At 35.3% G+C, this 18,420-nt stretch overlaps 1 protein-coding gene across 5 annotated transcripts in view; it reads left to right on the forward strand.

The window, feature by feature from the left end:
* Positions 1–18,420, forward strand: part of PREPL (prolyl endopeptidase like) — a 34,666-nt gene that overhangs the window by 15,385 nt on the left and 861 nt on the right. For 4 of the 5 annotated variants that reach the window (XM_079109767.1, XM_079109766.1, XM_079109763.1 and 1 more), the window contains 9 exons: positions 118–324; positions 1,675–1,810; positions 5,708–5,924; positions 7,051–7,236; positions 9,320–9,517; positions 12,955–13,130; positions 14,679–14,895; positions 16,907–17,056; positions 17,439–17,562. In XM_079109767.1, the coding sequence (XP_078965893.1) occupies positions 118–324; positions 1,675–1,810; positions 5,708–5,924; positions 7,051–7,236; positions 9,320–9,517; positions 12,955–13,130; positions 14,679–14,895; positions 16,907–17,056; positions 17,439–17,562 (1,611 nt within the window). The remainder of the gene's footprint in view (positions 1–117; positions 325–1,674; positions 1,811–5,707; positions 5,925–7,050; positions 7,237–9,319; positions 9,518–12,954; positions 13,131–14,678; positions 14,896–16,906; positions 17,057–17,438; positions 17,563–18,420) is intronic. The other variant, XM_079109764.1, reaches the window with a different exon arrangement.

Here is an 18,420-nt window from a genome sequence, read left to right on the forward strand (position 1 = left end):
GAAGAAGGGAAGTGCTTAAAAAAAAAAGGAAATGCTAATTTAAATTATTAAAATACAGTTTTAAATTCTTTTAAAGTATATACTGAAGTTATCGCTTTCATACTTTTCTTTATGCAGCAGACAATGATAATTATGAAGTTTTATTCAATTTGGAGGAACTTAAATTAGACCAGCCCTTCATTGATTGTATCAGAGTTGCTCCAGATGAGAAATATGTGGCTGCCAAGATAAGAACAGAGGATTCTGAAGCATCTACCTGTGTCGTTGTGAAGCTCAGTGATCAGCCAGTAATGGAAGCTTCTTTCCCAAACGTGTCCAGTTTTGGTAAGCCACCAACCAAAGTGGTCTCTGTTGAAAGGGCAAAAGTGAGAGAACTGCCCATACTTTTTAACCTTTGTGTGTGTGTGTGTGTGTGTGTGTGTGTGTGTCCCTGTGCCCATAGGAAATCCACAGGGAGAAATATGGATCAAGCACTCTAAGTATATGTCCCAATGGATGATTTTTAAATTATGCTCATGTTTTTAAAAAGAGTTACAATCAGAATTCTAGTTGTATAATGTATTCTTTGCAAGTTTATTATGTACAACAAATCTTTGCATCTTAATACTTTATTGAACTTTAAGCTTGGTTTTGGTTTTTTTTGTTTTTTGGTTTTTGTTTTTGTTTTGTTTTGGGTTTTTGTTATCTCGTAAAGCTATTGTAGCAGATGGCCAAAGTCACTACTAAGGAACTTTGGAACATTTTGAATGAACTGATTTATAAGTGGAAACAATGACATTTTAAATAATAAAATCAACTTTTAGGGAGGCTGATGGAAGAGAATTGAGAGTTCAAAGCCAGCCTCAACAAAAGCAAGGTTCTAATCAACTCAGTGAGACCCTGTCTCTCAATAATATACAAAATAGGGCTGGGGATGTGGCTCAGTGGTCGAGTGCCCCCGAGTTCAATCCCCAGTACCCAAAAAGAAAAGAAAAGAAAATCAGCTTTTAAGTTTATCATTTATCCTTGAGTGGTAGATACATTGATACTTTGTCCTCCCTTTTCATTGCCTTCATTTTCCCCATTGTTTAACTACAAAAATATTTTGCAATGAATTGAAATTATACCCTATCACATGAATTCTAAAAAATATATTGTGTGTGTTTTAACCTCTGAAATCAGGATGCATACAATACAGTGACTTATAATCACTGTCAGCCAGGTGGCAGTTATGATGTAATTGTGCACAAACTTCCATTGACAGATTCTAAAGAACCATCATTCAAACATATTTGGTAGTTGGAGATATCCTAAGGCTTGAAACAAGACAGAAAAAATTGAGGCATGTCAGAAAGTGATCCAGTATTTCTTCAGACTTAAATTACAAGTTATAGATTTAAACACAATTCATCTCCTGAAAGCAAATGTGATTTTATCAGTGTCTTTCCTAAATGTTGAATATTAGATCTTATTTAGAAACTTAAGTAGCCTGAGACTAAACTACTTAAAAACTTAAAACTGATATAGTAGTGTTTTATTCTCTGGAAAGCACTCAGGCTCATATGTAACAGGCTGGCTACTGTCAAACCTATGTTGTATTTTCTCTTTGGCACTTAATACTAGAATGGACCTTGCTTCCCACCCCCCCACCCCCTTATGTAGGTAACTACATCTCATTCTTTTACTTTCTTTCAGAATGGGTAAAGGATGAAGAAGATGAAGATGTTTTATTTTACACCTTCCAGAGGAATCTTCGCTGTCATGATGTATATCGAGCCACTTTTGGTGATAACAAACGTAATGAACGTTTTTATACAGAAAAAGACCCAAGGTACTAGAATGCAGTTAAGTCCTTTTCTCCAGAATGGTTTTCTATTTACTGAAAGTACTGGTATTGGTTGACTTGAAATGTTGATTTTGTATAATAAGGCTATGGTGATCATTCCTTTTTTTTAGTTGCTTATGTTCAAAATTAGAGACTGGGGTTATCTTCAAACACAGATATTTGGTAGACCTCATACATCATTTAGCATTGTAGTTTGGATGGTTTCTGAATAAATTTTTTAGAGGAAAAAATATAATTTAACTCCAACAAATCTATGGTGGTAAAGTTGATTCCCAAAACAAAAAAACTAATCCTCCATTTCATAAAAATATCAAAATTAAAGAAAATTTTATACAATCCATAGTTTATAAGAAGAAATAGAGATTTGGAAAAATTACATTATAACATTATTAGAGCCCATAGAACTAACCCACAGATAGTTTGCTAAACTGACTTTATAATTTCAGCTTATCTACTCCTGCTAGCCCAGATTTGGCTACCTGGTTTTTTAAAAAAATTATCCTTGCAAATATGACCAGAAAGAACCTCTCCCAGATGGGTTATCATCTTTGTTTCTAGTACTTCAGTAGATTTGTTCAAAAATAATTTCTTATTTTATTTTGGTGGTAGAGTGTCTCTAAAAATCATGTTCAGGCAGAATGCCTGCTAATATATTCTTAAAGGTTGGTACAGTTTGATTGTTAACTTCTGTCTTCAAATATTTCAAGAGCCATGTAATTCATACATTCTAAGGAGAGCACTATTATGTAGATTCTAAAGGGAAGGGTCTAAACAGAATTAAAAGATCTGATTTTTAAGTCACTGAAAAATAACCATTCCCTCACATTCCCAAAATTGTTTTTTCTAATGTGAATGCTGTTCACTGTACAGGAACCAGGAACAGGGCTAAATTAGGAAAGCACAGGAAGTAGCCTCTCTGAAGCCTCTGGGGATCCAAATGCCAAAAATTCCAGTGAAGCAATCTCAGAGTAACCTTGCATGCCACACCAAAACTTGACATCTTAGTTCATGAGGAATTTTAAAGATACATGTATAACATTCTTAGAAATTAGTGTGTTGAAGTCCAGAGAGTTAAACATAACCTGGAATTGTGCAGCTGGTGAGCAGCAAAATAGGTGCCTTCTAACTGTTCATCCCTGCTCTTCCTTTGTGGTAGAAGCTAACTCTTTAGGTCAGAAAGGTAATTAGCTCCGCCAGTACCATTAATAAGAAAAAAGAAATTTAATTATTGAAATTTTAAATTTTGTGAATTATAACACAGTCCATTCATGTAAATTCATAGAAAACCTGGAATTGCCAGACTGTAAACAGACTGAATATCTGTCACCTTTGCATCTTCCGTGATAAGCAGAGTGCCAGGCCTGTGATATTGCTGTTTTTAGTCAGTGCCTGTTGAGAAAATGATGCATTTAGGTCAGTTTCTCTCCTTTAAGTTAAAACCCCTAGTCCAGTGCAAAGTGTTGAGCACCTTTTAACCATTGAATTCTTGGCCTTATATTAAAAATTTTGAAGTTTGTGTTGCTACTAAATTATAATTTAAACTAACCAAAAAATGTATTGTGCCAGATTGGAAAAAAAAAAAAAAAAGAACATTTGGTATCAATTACATTTCAGGAAAAAAATATGCATCTTTTAAAAAAAAATTAAAAGAAAATATACCAAAGTACTAACAAAGGTTTTATCCTATTGTTCTTATCTTTCATAATAATCATTATTTTTTTAAAACAATTTGGGAAAATAAAAATATCAATAGAAGTAAATGAGAAAAAAGGAGTAGGCTTCTAGTCCTTTCCCTGTCTCCTTTTTCTAAGAAACATTTTACTCTAGAGCCACTTGTATTCTCACTTTCTCTTGACTGTATATCTACCAAGTAACTTGACTTATCACAAAACAAACAAAATAGATAAAAATAACAGAGTATTGACAATAAAAAGCAAAGTATGGGAGAAGACTTGCCCTGCAATCATACACTGAAACACATGAAGCTACAACAATTAAGGTAATACAGATTGGCAGACAAATAAGTCTAGAATATATAACTCTAAAATAGACATTTGCATGTATGAAAACTTAGCAAAAGAGGCATCACAGACTAATGAAAGTAGTTACTGTTTTGTGATGCTGTGGGAAATATTGACTATTCAGAAAAAAAATAATTTTCATCTTTTCATTATGTTAGCATACATTGCTAAGAGATTAAAAGAATCCACAGAGAAAAATAAGCCCCCACAAAAGAAAGAGATGAAAATATAAGTATTTTACTCAACATGATTGAGCTATTTCCAAAGCATAAAATCAGTGAAGAAATTACAATGCATAGTGCCAGTATCTTTGCCTAACCAAAAATATTAAATGCTATTATTAAGATTTAGACAATAAAATGGAGGAAAGTATTTTCAAAAATATAAGTGAATATCCTTAATTTATGAGCACAAATTTATGTACGTTGATATAATTTAATAATAATTTAATTGGTATATTTACCAATAATTTAAACAACATCTCAGGTTTAATATGGACATTTCACAAAAGAAATGTGGCTGATCAATTCATGTGATAATATAACACAATACAGAAGAAATTTTACCAAAATATAAGCAGGGCTTCTGGAGTGGGCTTCAGAATTATCATTGTTCTTTACCTTTTTTAGGATTTTCAGTATAGACTGCTTTTATGATAAGGAAAAATGTAAACATAACATTTAAAGCTATCTAGTGTATCAATATGAAATAGTATAATGCCCTTAATTATTTAGTATATTTATTGAGTCATAAAAATACTCACCATTAAATTATTATTTCAGTTCCTAAAAAATGAATCCTAAGGAAATAATTGTAAAGGCCAGAGAAGGGGAAAGATATTCATGAATATCCTTTCTTACAATGAAACATTGAAATCTAAATTTTAAGGTTTACCCTGATAGAATATTAGACACTAATAATAGTAATCATAAATATTGTAATGTAGGGGGAAATAGCAACATTATATGAAATAAATGCAGAATCAAAAATCACATCTGTAGTATAATTTTATCTGTTTAAAGACCTGCATGAAATATAAATAAACCTTAAAAGGAAAAATAGAAAATGAGTTTTATTAGGTTTTTAAATGTGTTATGTTAGTGAGTTTATAAGGATTTTTCTTCCTTACATTTTGTTTTAAGAATTGGAAGAAAGGGAAATCCAAGATGCACACAGAAAGAACAAAATAAGGATAGTTTCTTTTCTTCCCTATTTCATATCTCCTCTACAAGGCTTATTTCCTTTTCTCAGCAAAAAGCCCTATAATCTATTAATGTCATTGAAAGATGATGTCTGTAGTTTACCTTACCATGCATCCAAATAAAGATGAATTAATGGATGCATAGAGAAGCAATAAAGGAAAACGTTAGCAATGATAGAATCTACATGGTGGGTATTTGGGTATTTGCTTTACAGTTCTTTGAACAACTTCTCTGTTAGAAAAAAATTTATGATAAAATTTTAGAAAAATATGATTTTGCCTTTGGAGGAAGAATGTGAAAAATATTAACCAATTTTTAAATTTGCAATCAGTATTCACTAAGGAATTTTTAAATTTTTCCGTCTGCATTATAAATAACATGTATAGGGCTGGGGTTGTAACTCAGTGGTAGAAAATTTGCCTAGCATGTGGGAGGCACGGAATTTGATCCTCAGCACCACATAAAATATATAACTAAATATAATAAAAGTATTGTGTTGATCTAAAAATATTAAGTATAAATAATATGTAGCTGGGCCACCTTTGAAATAGTAATAAGACAGCACCCATTTGAAATTTACTGAGTTCTCTCTCTCTCTTCTCTCTCTCTCTCTCTCTCTCTCTCTCTCTCTCTCTCTCTCTCTCTCTCTCTCTCTCTAGTTATTTTGTTTTCCTCTATCTTACAAAGGATAGTCGTTTCCTCACTATAAATATTATGAACAAGACCACTTCTGAAGTGTGGTTGATAGATGGCCTGAGCCCTTGGGACCCACCAGTACTTATCCAGAAGCGAATACATGGGGTCCTTTACTATGTTGAACACAGAGATGATGAATTGTACATTCTCACTAATGTTGGAGAGCCTACAGAGTTCAAGGTAATTCTAGATTCTGGCTTGTCTCCCCTTAGGCTATTAAGTGTGACACTGTGACACTTCCTTCAACATTTCTTTTTTTTCTTTTTCTTTTTTATAGACTGCATTTTGATTCATTGTATACAAATGGTACAACTTTTTATTTCTGTGGTTGTACACGATGTAGATTCTCACCATTCATGTAATCATACATGTTCATAGGGTAATGATGACTGTCTCATTCCACCATCTTTCATACCCCCCCTTCCCCACCTCATTTCCCTCCATGTAATCCAGAGTTCCTCCATTCTTCTCTTACCCTCCACCCACATTATGTATCATCATCCACTTATCAGAGAAAACATTCAGCCTTTGGTTTTTTGGAATTGGCTTATTTTACTTAGCATGATATTCTCCAACTGCATCCATTTACCTTCAAATGCCATAATTTTATTCTTTATGGATGAATAATATTCCATTGTGTATAAATACCACAGTTTATATCGATTCATCTGTTGAAGGGCATCTAGGTTGGTTCCACAATCCAGCTATTGTGAATTGAGCAGCTATAAACATTGATGTGGCTGCATTACTGTAGTATGCTGATTTTAAGTCCTCAACATCTCTTGCTGTAAAAGTTATGTGATTATTTTATAGACTTGTGTTAAAGTTTAGAAATTGATGCTGCCTTCCTACCCTTTACCAATCCCATTTCTGTTCCCTTAGCCAGTGCCTCTACTTATTGTGATTGATCCCAAAAGGTTAGTAAATGAAACAGTCTATACTGATGATGTTATCAAAGCTAAACTTAAGTGGCTTAAAAGAACAAATTTATAAACTCAGGATTTTTCAAGTTGGCAGTTGGGATTGTTCTCTTCTGGATTCACTGATGCACCCATAGTCCACTGGTTTGTCAGTGACCTCACTTAAATGTCTGCTGCTTGGCTGTCAGCTGAGCACTGCCATATGCACCCAGCCAGCTAGCCTGATCTCGTTCACAGGGTGATGTTCACACTTCATCCCTGATACAGAGCTTATTTCTTTAGCTTTTCATAAAATAGTGAAAACTGGTATGGTCTAGTTTTCATCTTTGGATACTTTATCCTTCATGTTTTGTTACCCACATTTTTTTCTTACTTGTTCCACACAGCTAATGAGAACAGCAGCTGATACCCCGGCTATTATGAACTGGGATTTGTTTTTCACAATGAAGAGAAATACAAAAGTTGTAGACTTGGACATGTTTAAGGATCACTGTGTTCTATTCTTGAAGCACAGCAATCTACTTTATGTTAATGTGATTGGTCTGGCTGATGATTCAGTGCGGTCTCTGAAGGTATGTCTTTTTTCCAAAAGACAGTATTGTTAACCAAAATACATATGTTTAGTTTAACAGAACACCAGATTTTTAATAATATCATGTCCTTTTTCTTAAAAGGAATTCAGTGTACTGGATATTTTACCAGGTTTATTTTAGAATTATTTGGAGGATGTTGTTTTTAATGCAATTTTACTTAAAATACTGCCTAATAAATAGCACGGACTTCAGAAGTAGTTAAGTGTCATTATATTTCTCTTTTTCCATATTTCTATAAGAAAGCTTCATAACTTTAGCAGTAACTCAGTGCCCATCCACTGGCTTGTGCTCCCAAGTCCTACATCCTTAGTAAAGCAGTGGTCATGTACCCTGTGTTTCTGACACTGAATGGAAATGCAAATTCTTACCTAGGTTGCTTTCTGTCCTTGGTTTTTGTGTAACCAGTGTTTTCCGGTTGCATTTTTTTCTTCCACAAAAAGAAGTTATGTTAGGCAGTTGGTTATTATATTTAAGCAAATTGGGAATTTTTTTTTTTTTACTGTACTAACATCAGTTTTATTTGGAAGAGGAGTCTATATACCCAGGCTGATTTTCTTTCTGCCTGATATGTCTGAAGCACTCTTTCAATGAAATGGCTGTAGTTTGTTATCAGAGTTGTAGAACCAAACTTGTTTCCATCAAATGTATATGGAATGTCTGCCTATCACCTGGCCAACTCATTTTTAGGTACGTCCATTAATATACGCAGATTCACTGCAGTCTTATCTCAATAGGATATGTGACTTAAATATCCTGGCGATCATTAAAACTTACTTCTACATTATCTGGACAAACTTTAGAAAGTCCATACTCTTAGAGCATTTATGGTCATGATTAAAATTATAATCTTGATGCAAGTTGGTTTAAAACTAAGACAGCTTAATACTTGCATCATATGGAAATGGTCCTAACATCCCACCAAAAACAGAAAACCTTACATTTTTGTGAACTAAGGAACCTTGTACCCTCACTCTGATGCCTGGTTATGAGATTTGCAGCTTTGCTTCTTTCTTTAATCCTCAATCTGAGGAGGATAGGTCAGGAATTCTTAGACATTGCAAATGCATGTCCTTATTATTGTTTCACAAAAACAGATTCTTTGGATTAATTAGAAGAAATTTGCTTGGTGAACATAAATTCTTTGTAGATTCTGCTGGTTAAATGGTGTGCTCTTTTTTCACATATCCCCCATCTACCCTTGTTCAGTAATGCCTGCCAGCGATGTTGCTGTGCCAAGACCTCTGATTTTCTAAGGAATTTGCTCTTTCTACAATTACTCAGGAAAAAAAGGCAATTTTCTTTTAATGTTCTGACTCTCAGTACCTTTTCTAACTCTCCGTCAACCTGCTTACCAGAGTTCTTTAAAAGGTGTAAGTGGGATGTTAGTGGAAGGCTTGAAGCTGGACCCTGCTGATCCAAGAGAATAAATTTTGATTCCTTTCCTTTTTTCTTAAAGTTAAGAATCTTAAGCATAATAGCCGCGAGTCTCTCAGAGGAGATGTGCGTGGAAAGGTTTTGTTCTGCACAATGGTTAGCCTGGAAGCTAAAGTTAGAAACAAATTGTAAATGCTTTAGTGCTGCTGAGCACGTTTGTAGCCCTAGAATAATAACTGTCATCGCTGGGCTGTCCAGGCAGCAGGCTAAGGACTGGTGGGAAAATTATGCAAAACACACCTGCGAGGGATTTCATGTTCTATGAGAACGGAGATCTTCAGGCTATTGCTGGGTTCTGGAATTACTGTTTCATTTACTCTTATTCTTAACCATTCTGCTATTTTACTGCCCAATTTTACACCCCCAAATAAACTTCTGTGTTAAAGGAGCTGTCATGTAAATCTAGAATCATGATAAATCTTTGCTATAATTTTTCCTTATTTTATTGGTCATTAATATAGAGTTTTGATTTTACTTGACATATTTTGTTGTAGTGAAGTAATTCTTAAATGAAATGTGACAGAAAGTAAACTAGATGTTCACATCATCTTGTTTGAGTTGACTCAGAAACTTAATTACTGATACTTAGTATAGAAATAGAGTGCACATAACTGTTTTATTTCTTTAGCTCCCTCCTTGGGCCTGTGGATTTATAATGGATACAAATTCTGACCCAAAGAACTGCCCCTTTCAACTCTGCTCTCCAATACGACCCCCAAAATATTACACATATAAGTTTGCAGAAGGCAAACTATTTGAGGAAACTGGGCATGAGGACCCAATTACAAAGACTAGTCGTGTTTTACGTCTAGAAGCCAAAAGTAAGGTAGGTCTTTGGAATCAACTTTTAGCTTCCCTTTCTTAAAAGCATAATGTGCAGTTTCTGGAATTACACTGTTTTCTAAAATTGATATTTTCAACCACAGCGAGGCTGAAATGATTTTAGGAGGTACATAGATTTTTTTTTTTAACTTTAATACTCATTTTTATTTTAACATGGATTAAAAAGTTGTAGGTAGGATGTCAAATCCTTTAGCCTCACTTGTTTTGTTTGAATTTAAAAAGTTGAGTTAAAGAAAAACTTAAGTAAATAAAGATAGTTTGCAATTATGGCATTAATTATGAAGGTATGGTAAGCAGCTGACTGGGATGAACTAGGCAGATACAATTACTACCCCCATGGAGCTTAAATCTAACAGGGAGGATTCCAGAGTTTCAAGAAGTAATCACTAATAACACAGATTGCTGCAAAGGAAGACATACTGAATGCAGTGAAAACTTACGGCAAAGGGCCGTTAGCTAGTCTGCAGAGATCAGGACAGCCTTCTCTGAGGAACATTGTCCCACATAAGACTTCTAGGATGACTTCTAGTATGACTAAGAGTAAGCTGGAAAGGGGCAAAAGAGCCCATTGTATGTAAAGCCCAGAATGTGTGGAGAAATGATACCATTCAAAAAGTGTTAAAAAAAAAAAAATGTGTAGGCTGGATATTGTGGTGCATACCTATAATGCCAGCTACTCAGGAGGCTGAGGCAGGAGGATCACAAGTTCAAAGCCAACCTAAGCAGGTTAGCAAGATTCTGTCTCAAAGTTAAATATAAAAAGAATTGGAGATGTAGACCCGTGGCATAGCACTCCCTGGGTTCATTTCCCAATATCACACACAAAAAAAGTATAAAGGAGGATAGTAAGGCCAACATAGAGAAAAGAAGATTAATAGAGCATTAGAGAGAGATAAGAAATTTAAAAAAAAAAAATAAGAAACAGGGCAGCACATTCCTATAATCCCAGCTAATCAGGCTGAAGCTAGATGATGGCAAGGTTGAGGCCAACTTTGGCAATATAACAAGACCCTGAGTCTGGGGAGGTAGCTCAGTGATAGAATGCCTTGGGTTCAACCCATAGTACCACAAGGAGAAAAAAAGGAAATAACAAATATCCATATTCCAGGTATAGGTATCATACAGAATTTATAAATTGATGCAAATAGGAAGAAAAATTAATAAACTAATTTTGAATTTAAGGAATTTTCAGACCTTAGCATATCATATTTCAAGTAGTTTCATGTGTGCAAACAAAGAATAAATTGCAACAGACTTTTTTTCCTTATGAATTTTTTTCTTTAACCCATTGTTTTAAGGTCTTCAGGCAAATACTAATCTTATTTTCAAATTGCAAAAGCAAAACTTTGTTAGAATAAATGCAAAATACAGAATGTACAGTGTTTGAATTACTACTTTTCAGTCCCATTTGCTGCACCTCTTAGAAAAAATTGCTGTTAATCATATAGTTAAATGCCTTCAGTTGTTTTTTTGGTTGGTTGGTTTGTTATCACGATACATACTTTTAAGTTTTGTTAGTTTTACAAACATGAGATTATAAACCAGTTTACCAAAAAGTTGCGAATTACCCCAGACAGAATAAATAAAGAGTTAGCCTGAATTCTCATAGTCAAGGGTTTCTTCAGGCATAGGGGAGAAGCAGTGCTAACTGGAAGGTACCATTCCTTTCCATAGGCATTTCATTGTGCTGCTGATTAACTCTGGAATCCAGCCCATCATAGGACTACCTACTATTTTTATCTCTTCACAATGTTGCAATCAGCAATTTTTTCTGATTATATAATTGAAGTTGTGGAAGAGGCAGAGGGATGGAAAGACCAAGATTTTTTTTTTTTTTTTTTTTTTTTTTTTAACAGATTAGTCCACATCAAGATTTATAATGGGCTGGTGTTGTGGCTCAGTGGTAGAGCACTTGCCTAGCACACGTGAGGCATTGGGTTCAATCCTCAGCACCACATTAAAAAATAAACAAAATAAAGGTGTGTCCATCTATAACTAAAAATATATTTTTTTTTAATTTATAATATAGCCGGGCACAGTGGCTCACACCTGTAATCCCAGCAGCTCAGGAGTCTGAGGCAGGAGGATCAAGAGTTCAGACCAAGCCTCAGCAACTTAGCAAGGTGCCAAGCAACTCAAGGGCTGGAAATATGACTCAGTAGTTAAATGCCCCTGAGTTCATTCCCTGGTACCAAAAAAAAAAAATTTATAATACAGCAAGGGATATAGCTCAGCTCAGTGGTAGAGCACTTGCGTAGCATTTGTAAGGCCTTGGGTTCAATTCCCAGCAACACATACACACAAAGGGAGATTTATAAGAATGAATCTTACTGAACAGAGTAAATTCACTTATGCTATCACAAGTGAATAGTAGTGTGAAAAAAATAAGATTTCCTGCCAATTTGATGACACTCCATCTATTGCCCTACATTGAAGTTTTCAAAATCAAGATGAAAAACAGGGAAAGGGACTTTTTTTTGTTATTTTCCATATGTAAATTTGTGCTTTTCTATTCACTTCTTTAAGCAGATTGAGAAGCAACTTCTTCACCCTTTTTTTTCCTTCTGTCAAATGCAGTACAGCGCACTTCAATAGGGCAATTATTTTATCTATTCCTTTTTTTTTACACCTTTATTTATTTTTTATATGGATGAACCCTGGTGCCTCACACATGCTAGGCAAGTGCTCTACCAACCCAGCCCTTCTCCACCCTTTTTTTATGAGGTAGATCAAAAGTAGTTCCATTATTTGTATTATTTCTGCCCAGAGGGTTTTGGTCAACTGGGGTTGTTGATGAGTTTGAGCTACATAGGAGAATATTAGATGATCTGAAAGCAACTTAATTGTTAAATTTTATGATATTTACTTTAAGCACTTTAAAACATTTTTTTAAAAATAAAGTTAAATAGGGACTTGAAGAGGATGTGTGGGTGGCTGTCAGTAGTTAGTTCTAATAGTTTAGAATTATAAAGAATGGAAATTGATAAGACTTTTTAGTCACTATATTTTTAAATATACAAAGATGAGAAATTCCTTAGGCACAGGAAGACTTCTGTACTGGTTTGCAAACTTAATAGGTATTTTGGCTTGCTCTGAAAGAAATAAATTACAGTAATACTAAGTAATAAGCAACTCTTTTTAAAAGTCACTTTACTGTTATAGAAAGCTATGTTTAATAAAATGTTTTGAAACCAGTCTTGCTGATCTTTTCTGGTTAATACAGTAAGTCAGGCTATTGAAACCAAGAACTATGATGTAGTTTTAGAGATCATAACTTTTTTTAAAATAAATTTTATATTCAACATCAATAAATAGCATATAAGGAGGTGAAAGTACACCTCAACTTATTTTAAAGTAGGGGTAATAAATATTGTTTTAAAAAAACTCTTCTTTACATATATAGTTGTTCTTTATTTCCAGGATGGAAAATTAGTGCCAATGACTATTTTCCACAAAACGGACTCTGAGGATTTACAGAAGAAACCTCTCTTGGTACATGTATATGGAGCTTATGGAATGGATTTGAAAATGAATTTCAGACCTGAGAGGCGGGTCTTGGTAGATGATGGATGGATTTTAGCCTATTGCCATGTTAGGTGAGTCAGCACACCTAGCATCTGAGTTCCAAAACATGGTAACATATCTAAAATAACAATACATTGGGGAGCAAAAGCTTATTTTCTCATTTGTACTATTGGTTATAAGTATTCCTAAAACCTGTGCTGGTAGAACTTGATTCAGTAATAGGTTAGTTGATCCAAAGAGCAAAAAGATACACTTTTAAAATATCAGTCTCTATACTTGTTTACATTATTATTTCCATCTGATTCTCCTGAGTTTAGGTTTTTCTTAAACAGCCTGTATACCAGACTCAATTTTTTTCCAGTCTAACTTCCATTTTATTTTAGCTATATTCAAGACACAAAAATATATATACATATCTATATATACATATCTATATATACATATCTCTACATATATAGAGACACATATATATGGGTTTTTTTGTTTTGGTATAGGGATGATTGAACCCAGGAACACTTAATCACTGAGCCACGTCCCCAGCCCTATTTTGTATTTTATTTAGAGACAGGGTCTCACTCTATTGCTTAGCACCTCACTTTTGCTGAGGCTAACGTTGAACTCAAGATCCTCCTGCCTCAACCTCCCAAGCCACTGGGATTACAGGCAGGTGCCACCATGCCCAGTCATATGTATTTATCTATTTATTTATTTAGAGACAGGGCTTGCCAAGTTCATCAAGACCTTGCCAACATGCTGCAGCTGGCCTTGAGCTTGTGATCCTCCTGCTTCAGCCTCCCGAGTCACTGGGATTACAAGCATACACCACCTGCCCAACACAGATATAATTTTGTTTCTGCTAAAAATCCTTCCCATTTCTCCATCTCCAGAACAAAATCCAAATTGCTCAGTTTAATGCTCTCAATGATTTGGCTTACCTCTAGTGGCATCTATCATCATGTCCTTTCAAAACACATGCTCTGCTACCTCCTTGCCCTTCTACATGTTGCATCTTACCTGTCTTGAGGCATTTCCTTGCCTTTCTAGAAATTCATATTCTTCCTTCATAGTACTCCTAATCTTAAAGGTGGACGTTCTTTCCTCTGCTCTTTGATACCTAAGTACACTGTTATAGCAGTGACCCCAATGCTTTGTAACTTTTCTTTCTTTACAAAATTCTGATCTCCACAGGAATATTTTCTTGTTTATATTTTTAAGGTTAGCAGACACTTAGACAATCTCTGATAAGTAGTAGGGAGGCACTCAAAACTTATTTATTGGATCAATCTTTTGTTGTCCATATTAGGGGTTAGCAATGTTTTTCTCTGAAGAACTAGGTAGTGACCTGGGAACGTAGCTCAGTGTAGAGTATGACCAGGTTCCTGAGTTTCATCCCCAGAACCACACACATTTAAAAAAAACCTAGATAGTAAACTTTTTAGGCCACAGTCTCTGTTGCATATTCCTTCTTGTTTTCTCCCTAGCCTTTAAAAATGTAGAAATAGTTCTTAGCTGGAGATTTAAAAAAAAAAAAACAGGCTTCCAATCATAGTTTGCTGACCTCTTCCTAAATCTGTATCATTTTTTTTTTCTACTAAAACTTTTTTGCCCTTTAATTTCAGAGGTGGTGGTGAGTTAGGCCTCCAGTGGCATGCTGATGGCCGGCTAACTAAAAAACTCAATGGCCTTGCTGACTTAGAGGCTTGCATTAAGACGCTTCATGGCCAAGGCTTTTCTCAGCCAAGTCTAACAACCCTGACTGCTTTCAGTGCTGGAGGGGTGCTTGTGGGAGCATTGTGTAATTCTAATCCAGAGCTCCTGAGAGCTGTGACTTTGGAGGTAAGTATACTCTGCTTACAAAATGCAGGCCTGAATCATAGACTGTTCTAAGAAAAAAAATTCCTGTTATGGTTTTACCACAGCCTAAGAATGTAACACAGTTTAAGTTTAAACAAAATTGTAGCTCTAGGAGAACTTCTAAAATAATTTTAATCTGTTTACTCTGTACATATTATTCTCTGATAGTGTTCTTTACTAATTTTTGAGGATTCCACTGAAAGGTTAATGGCTATTCCCGTTGATCATTTTCTCTTTGTCAGAATATTTAGAATTTGTGCAGAAAAGATGAAGCATATATGCCTCACAGTTCCAAAAGTTGGGTGGGGCATCTATGACAGAGTGCTATGCATTCTGTGACTCCTAGTCAGTTTGACACTACTGCCCATCAACATTTCAGTACTGAATTTTGCAGGGAGGTAGAAAAGGGATACCTCAGGTTGAACTTAGGGGCACTCAACCACTGAGCCACATTCCCAGCCCTTTTTTGTATTTTATGTAGAGACAGGGTCTCACATACACTGAGTTGCTTCGCACCTTGCTTTTGCTGAGGCTGGCTTTGAACTCACAGTCCTCCTGCCTCAGCATCCTGAGCTGCTGGGATTACATCAGTACTGAATTTAAGGGCTATTTTTAGATACTACATTCTCAGTAGTCTTTGAGGTGTAATTTTCCTATACTTTAGTTGAAATACTGTGTTCTGAAAATGCTCTACAGTCTTTTCCTAGTGTTCAGAATTATTAAGATATATTATAGCTATTTGGTTTCACCTATCATTCTCTTGCTTTCTAGTTATTCTGGAAAATAATGACTGGAATGGAGAAATTAAATTATTTTCAGGGTTTTTCAGTGTTGTATTGAGGGAGAGGTGTATACACTGTGTATACTTACTTATTTATAGTAAGTAAATAAGTTTTAAATAGCCCTAATCCATAATCTATTTTAAAGGTTCTTTTTTTCTTTTTGGCATTGCTGGAGATCAAACCCAGGGCCACAGGCACATTAGGAAGTGCTGTACAACTGAACTACACTACACTCCCAGCCCTATAAATCTGTTTAAAAAAATACAAAAATACTGAGTTGCAGGATGCTGGGCTAAGCCACAAAGATAGTAATACCAGAATAGTTTATAATATAAAGAAAATGGTACTACCTTTATTTTTAGATATTAGAAATATATGTGTATGGGTATTTATGCCCATGTTGCTTATCATAGTGAAGAATTAGAGACAGCCTAAAATATCCACCAATAGGGGTTCATGAATGATTCAGAGTTCTTAATAGCAAGCAGCAAAACCCTTATTTAAGCAGAAAGGGGTTTTATTAAATGGTATTCAGAACCAGTGTTAGAGGCTGCCAGGCAAATACAGAACTGGCCCAACAAAGCTACCACTATTGCCACTGCCAAGCACAAATCACCTCTGCTAACAGTGCCACTTCTACAAACTGGAGACAATGTCACACTTTTATAAAAAACATTCTCCATGATCAGTACTTCCTTGAATCACTGACTTTCCATCCAAAGTCTGGAGCACATGTGTCTGATGTGACACCTAGATTGTTGACTACTCTTAAGCTTCAGGGAAAGATAGAAAGATCTCTACAGTGTCTCTACAGTGAGAGACAGGCTGTGTCTGGTAAGGTTGACAATTTTCCAAATGCAGAAAAAGCATTCAGAGACTCAGCAGCCAAAAAGAATTACAGGTGAGCCCACTAGATGTGGTTACTGGTAATATGAGAAAAAGCTAAAAAGCGTCTGAACCAAAGAGTGTAAGGCTATAAGGCCAGACAGGAAAAAAAGCAGCCTCATTTTATTGAATGTTTTTACTCTGGTTAAGAGCCAGTGGTGGTTTTTCTCTTTCCTTGAATATTTTCCAGATTTTCTAGGAATCCGATGACTTCTTGACATGTATTCTCTTATATCAGTATATATATTTAGAAAGTAATATTTTTTTGAAACTTGTGTTGCCAAATTCATAGATGAAGTATAAGTTTCTTTGACTTTTTTTATTAGGCACCTTTCTTGGATGTTCTCAACACCATGATGGACACTACACTTCCTCTGACATTAGAAGAACTAGAAGAGTGGGGGAATCCCTCATCTGATGAAAAACACAAGAACTACATAAAACGTTACTGCCCTTATCAAAATATTAAACCTCAGGTAGGGAAAATGTAGTTGTGATATCCTGTCCTGAAGCAACAGAGAAGATAAAGGGATGCTTAACTGTGATGAGGCAGGAGTAGGTAGTGGTTTTAGATGTTTCTACTGTGATACCCAAACATCTTTCAGCACCATTATGTGCATGCTCTGTCTGTTTCAGTTTAATACTTCAGGAAAACTATAAATTAATTACTAGAGATGAAGTCATGCTCTTTTTAAACAAGAATAAACTAGGTAACAAGTAGGCTCACTCAAGAATATCAAATGACAAAAAAGCCTCTAGCACTTAGGGGAAAAAATTAGAGGTAATTATTTTTTTACAGTCTAATGGAAGAGACCATAAGGAGTAATATAAACTCTTTATGCATGTATTTTCTTTTAGCATTATCCTTCAATTCACATCACAGCTTATGAAAATGATGAACGTGTACCTCTGAAAGGAATTGTTAACTATACTGAGAAACTGAAGGAAGCCATCATGGAGCATGCTAAGGACACAGGTGAAGGTAGGAGACCTCCAGGAACTGGGGAATGTGGCTGATGGGCTAGAACCCTCAGCATACAGCTCAGAGTAATGCATTTCAAGCTTCAAACCAAATCATCAGACCATGATTGAGGACAAATAATTTTTTTCTATTGATTACACAGTTAAAGTATATAAAACTATAACCACTTCACCTCTTTCAAAGGACACAAAGAAAAAGCAAATTTAAATATCAGCTGTAACTTGGAGATGTACTCTCATGCAATCATTTATTCATTTAAAGATATTTATTGAGATATCATTCCTGGGAATCTCTGAAAGACAGATTTTGAGGGTTTTGCTTTGGAGCTTCAGTGCCCAAACTAGCTGCTTAGTTTCTTCTAGAGGGTTCTTTTCACTTTAATTAAATAAGAACTTTTCCTTTTTGCCTTGAAATTGCATGCCAAGACATGCCAAGAGGACCTACCTACAAGTCAGAGTCTTTCTGACTCTAACAAAGCTGGTGACTCCCTCCATAGTCACATCTTGCTCCATCTAGCTTCCTCAGCCACTGGGCCTCTTCCCACTTACCCTAGTTTAGAAACTTGTCTTCTGCTGCTTGCCCCTCCCCTTTCTTTGGTGGTGGTTATAGTGGTTTCGCCCTTATTCCTTTGCCTTATTCCTTTGCCTTCACCTTATTCCTTTATTTAAATAAAGTACTCAGAAGGAAGAGAAGAAATGGTCTCACAAGGTACAATGGCACACACATGTAATCCCGGTGGCTTGGGAGGCTGAGGCAAGTGGATCGTGAGTTCAAACCCAGCTTCAGCAACTTAGTGAGGCCCTAAGCAACTTACCAAGACCCTGACTCTAAAAAAATAAGCAAAAGGACTGGGGATGT

The sequence above is a fragment of the Sciurus vulgaris genome (genome assembly GCF_902686455.1).
Source record: "Sciurus vulgaris genome assembly, chromosome: 14".
In the NCBI taxonomy this organism is placed as follows: domain Eukaryota; kingdom Metazoa; phylum Chordata; class Mammalia; order Rodentia; family Sciuridae; genus Sciurus; species Sciurus vulgaris.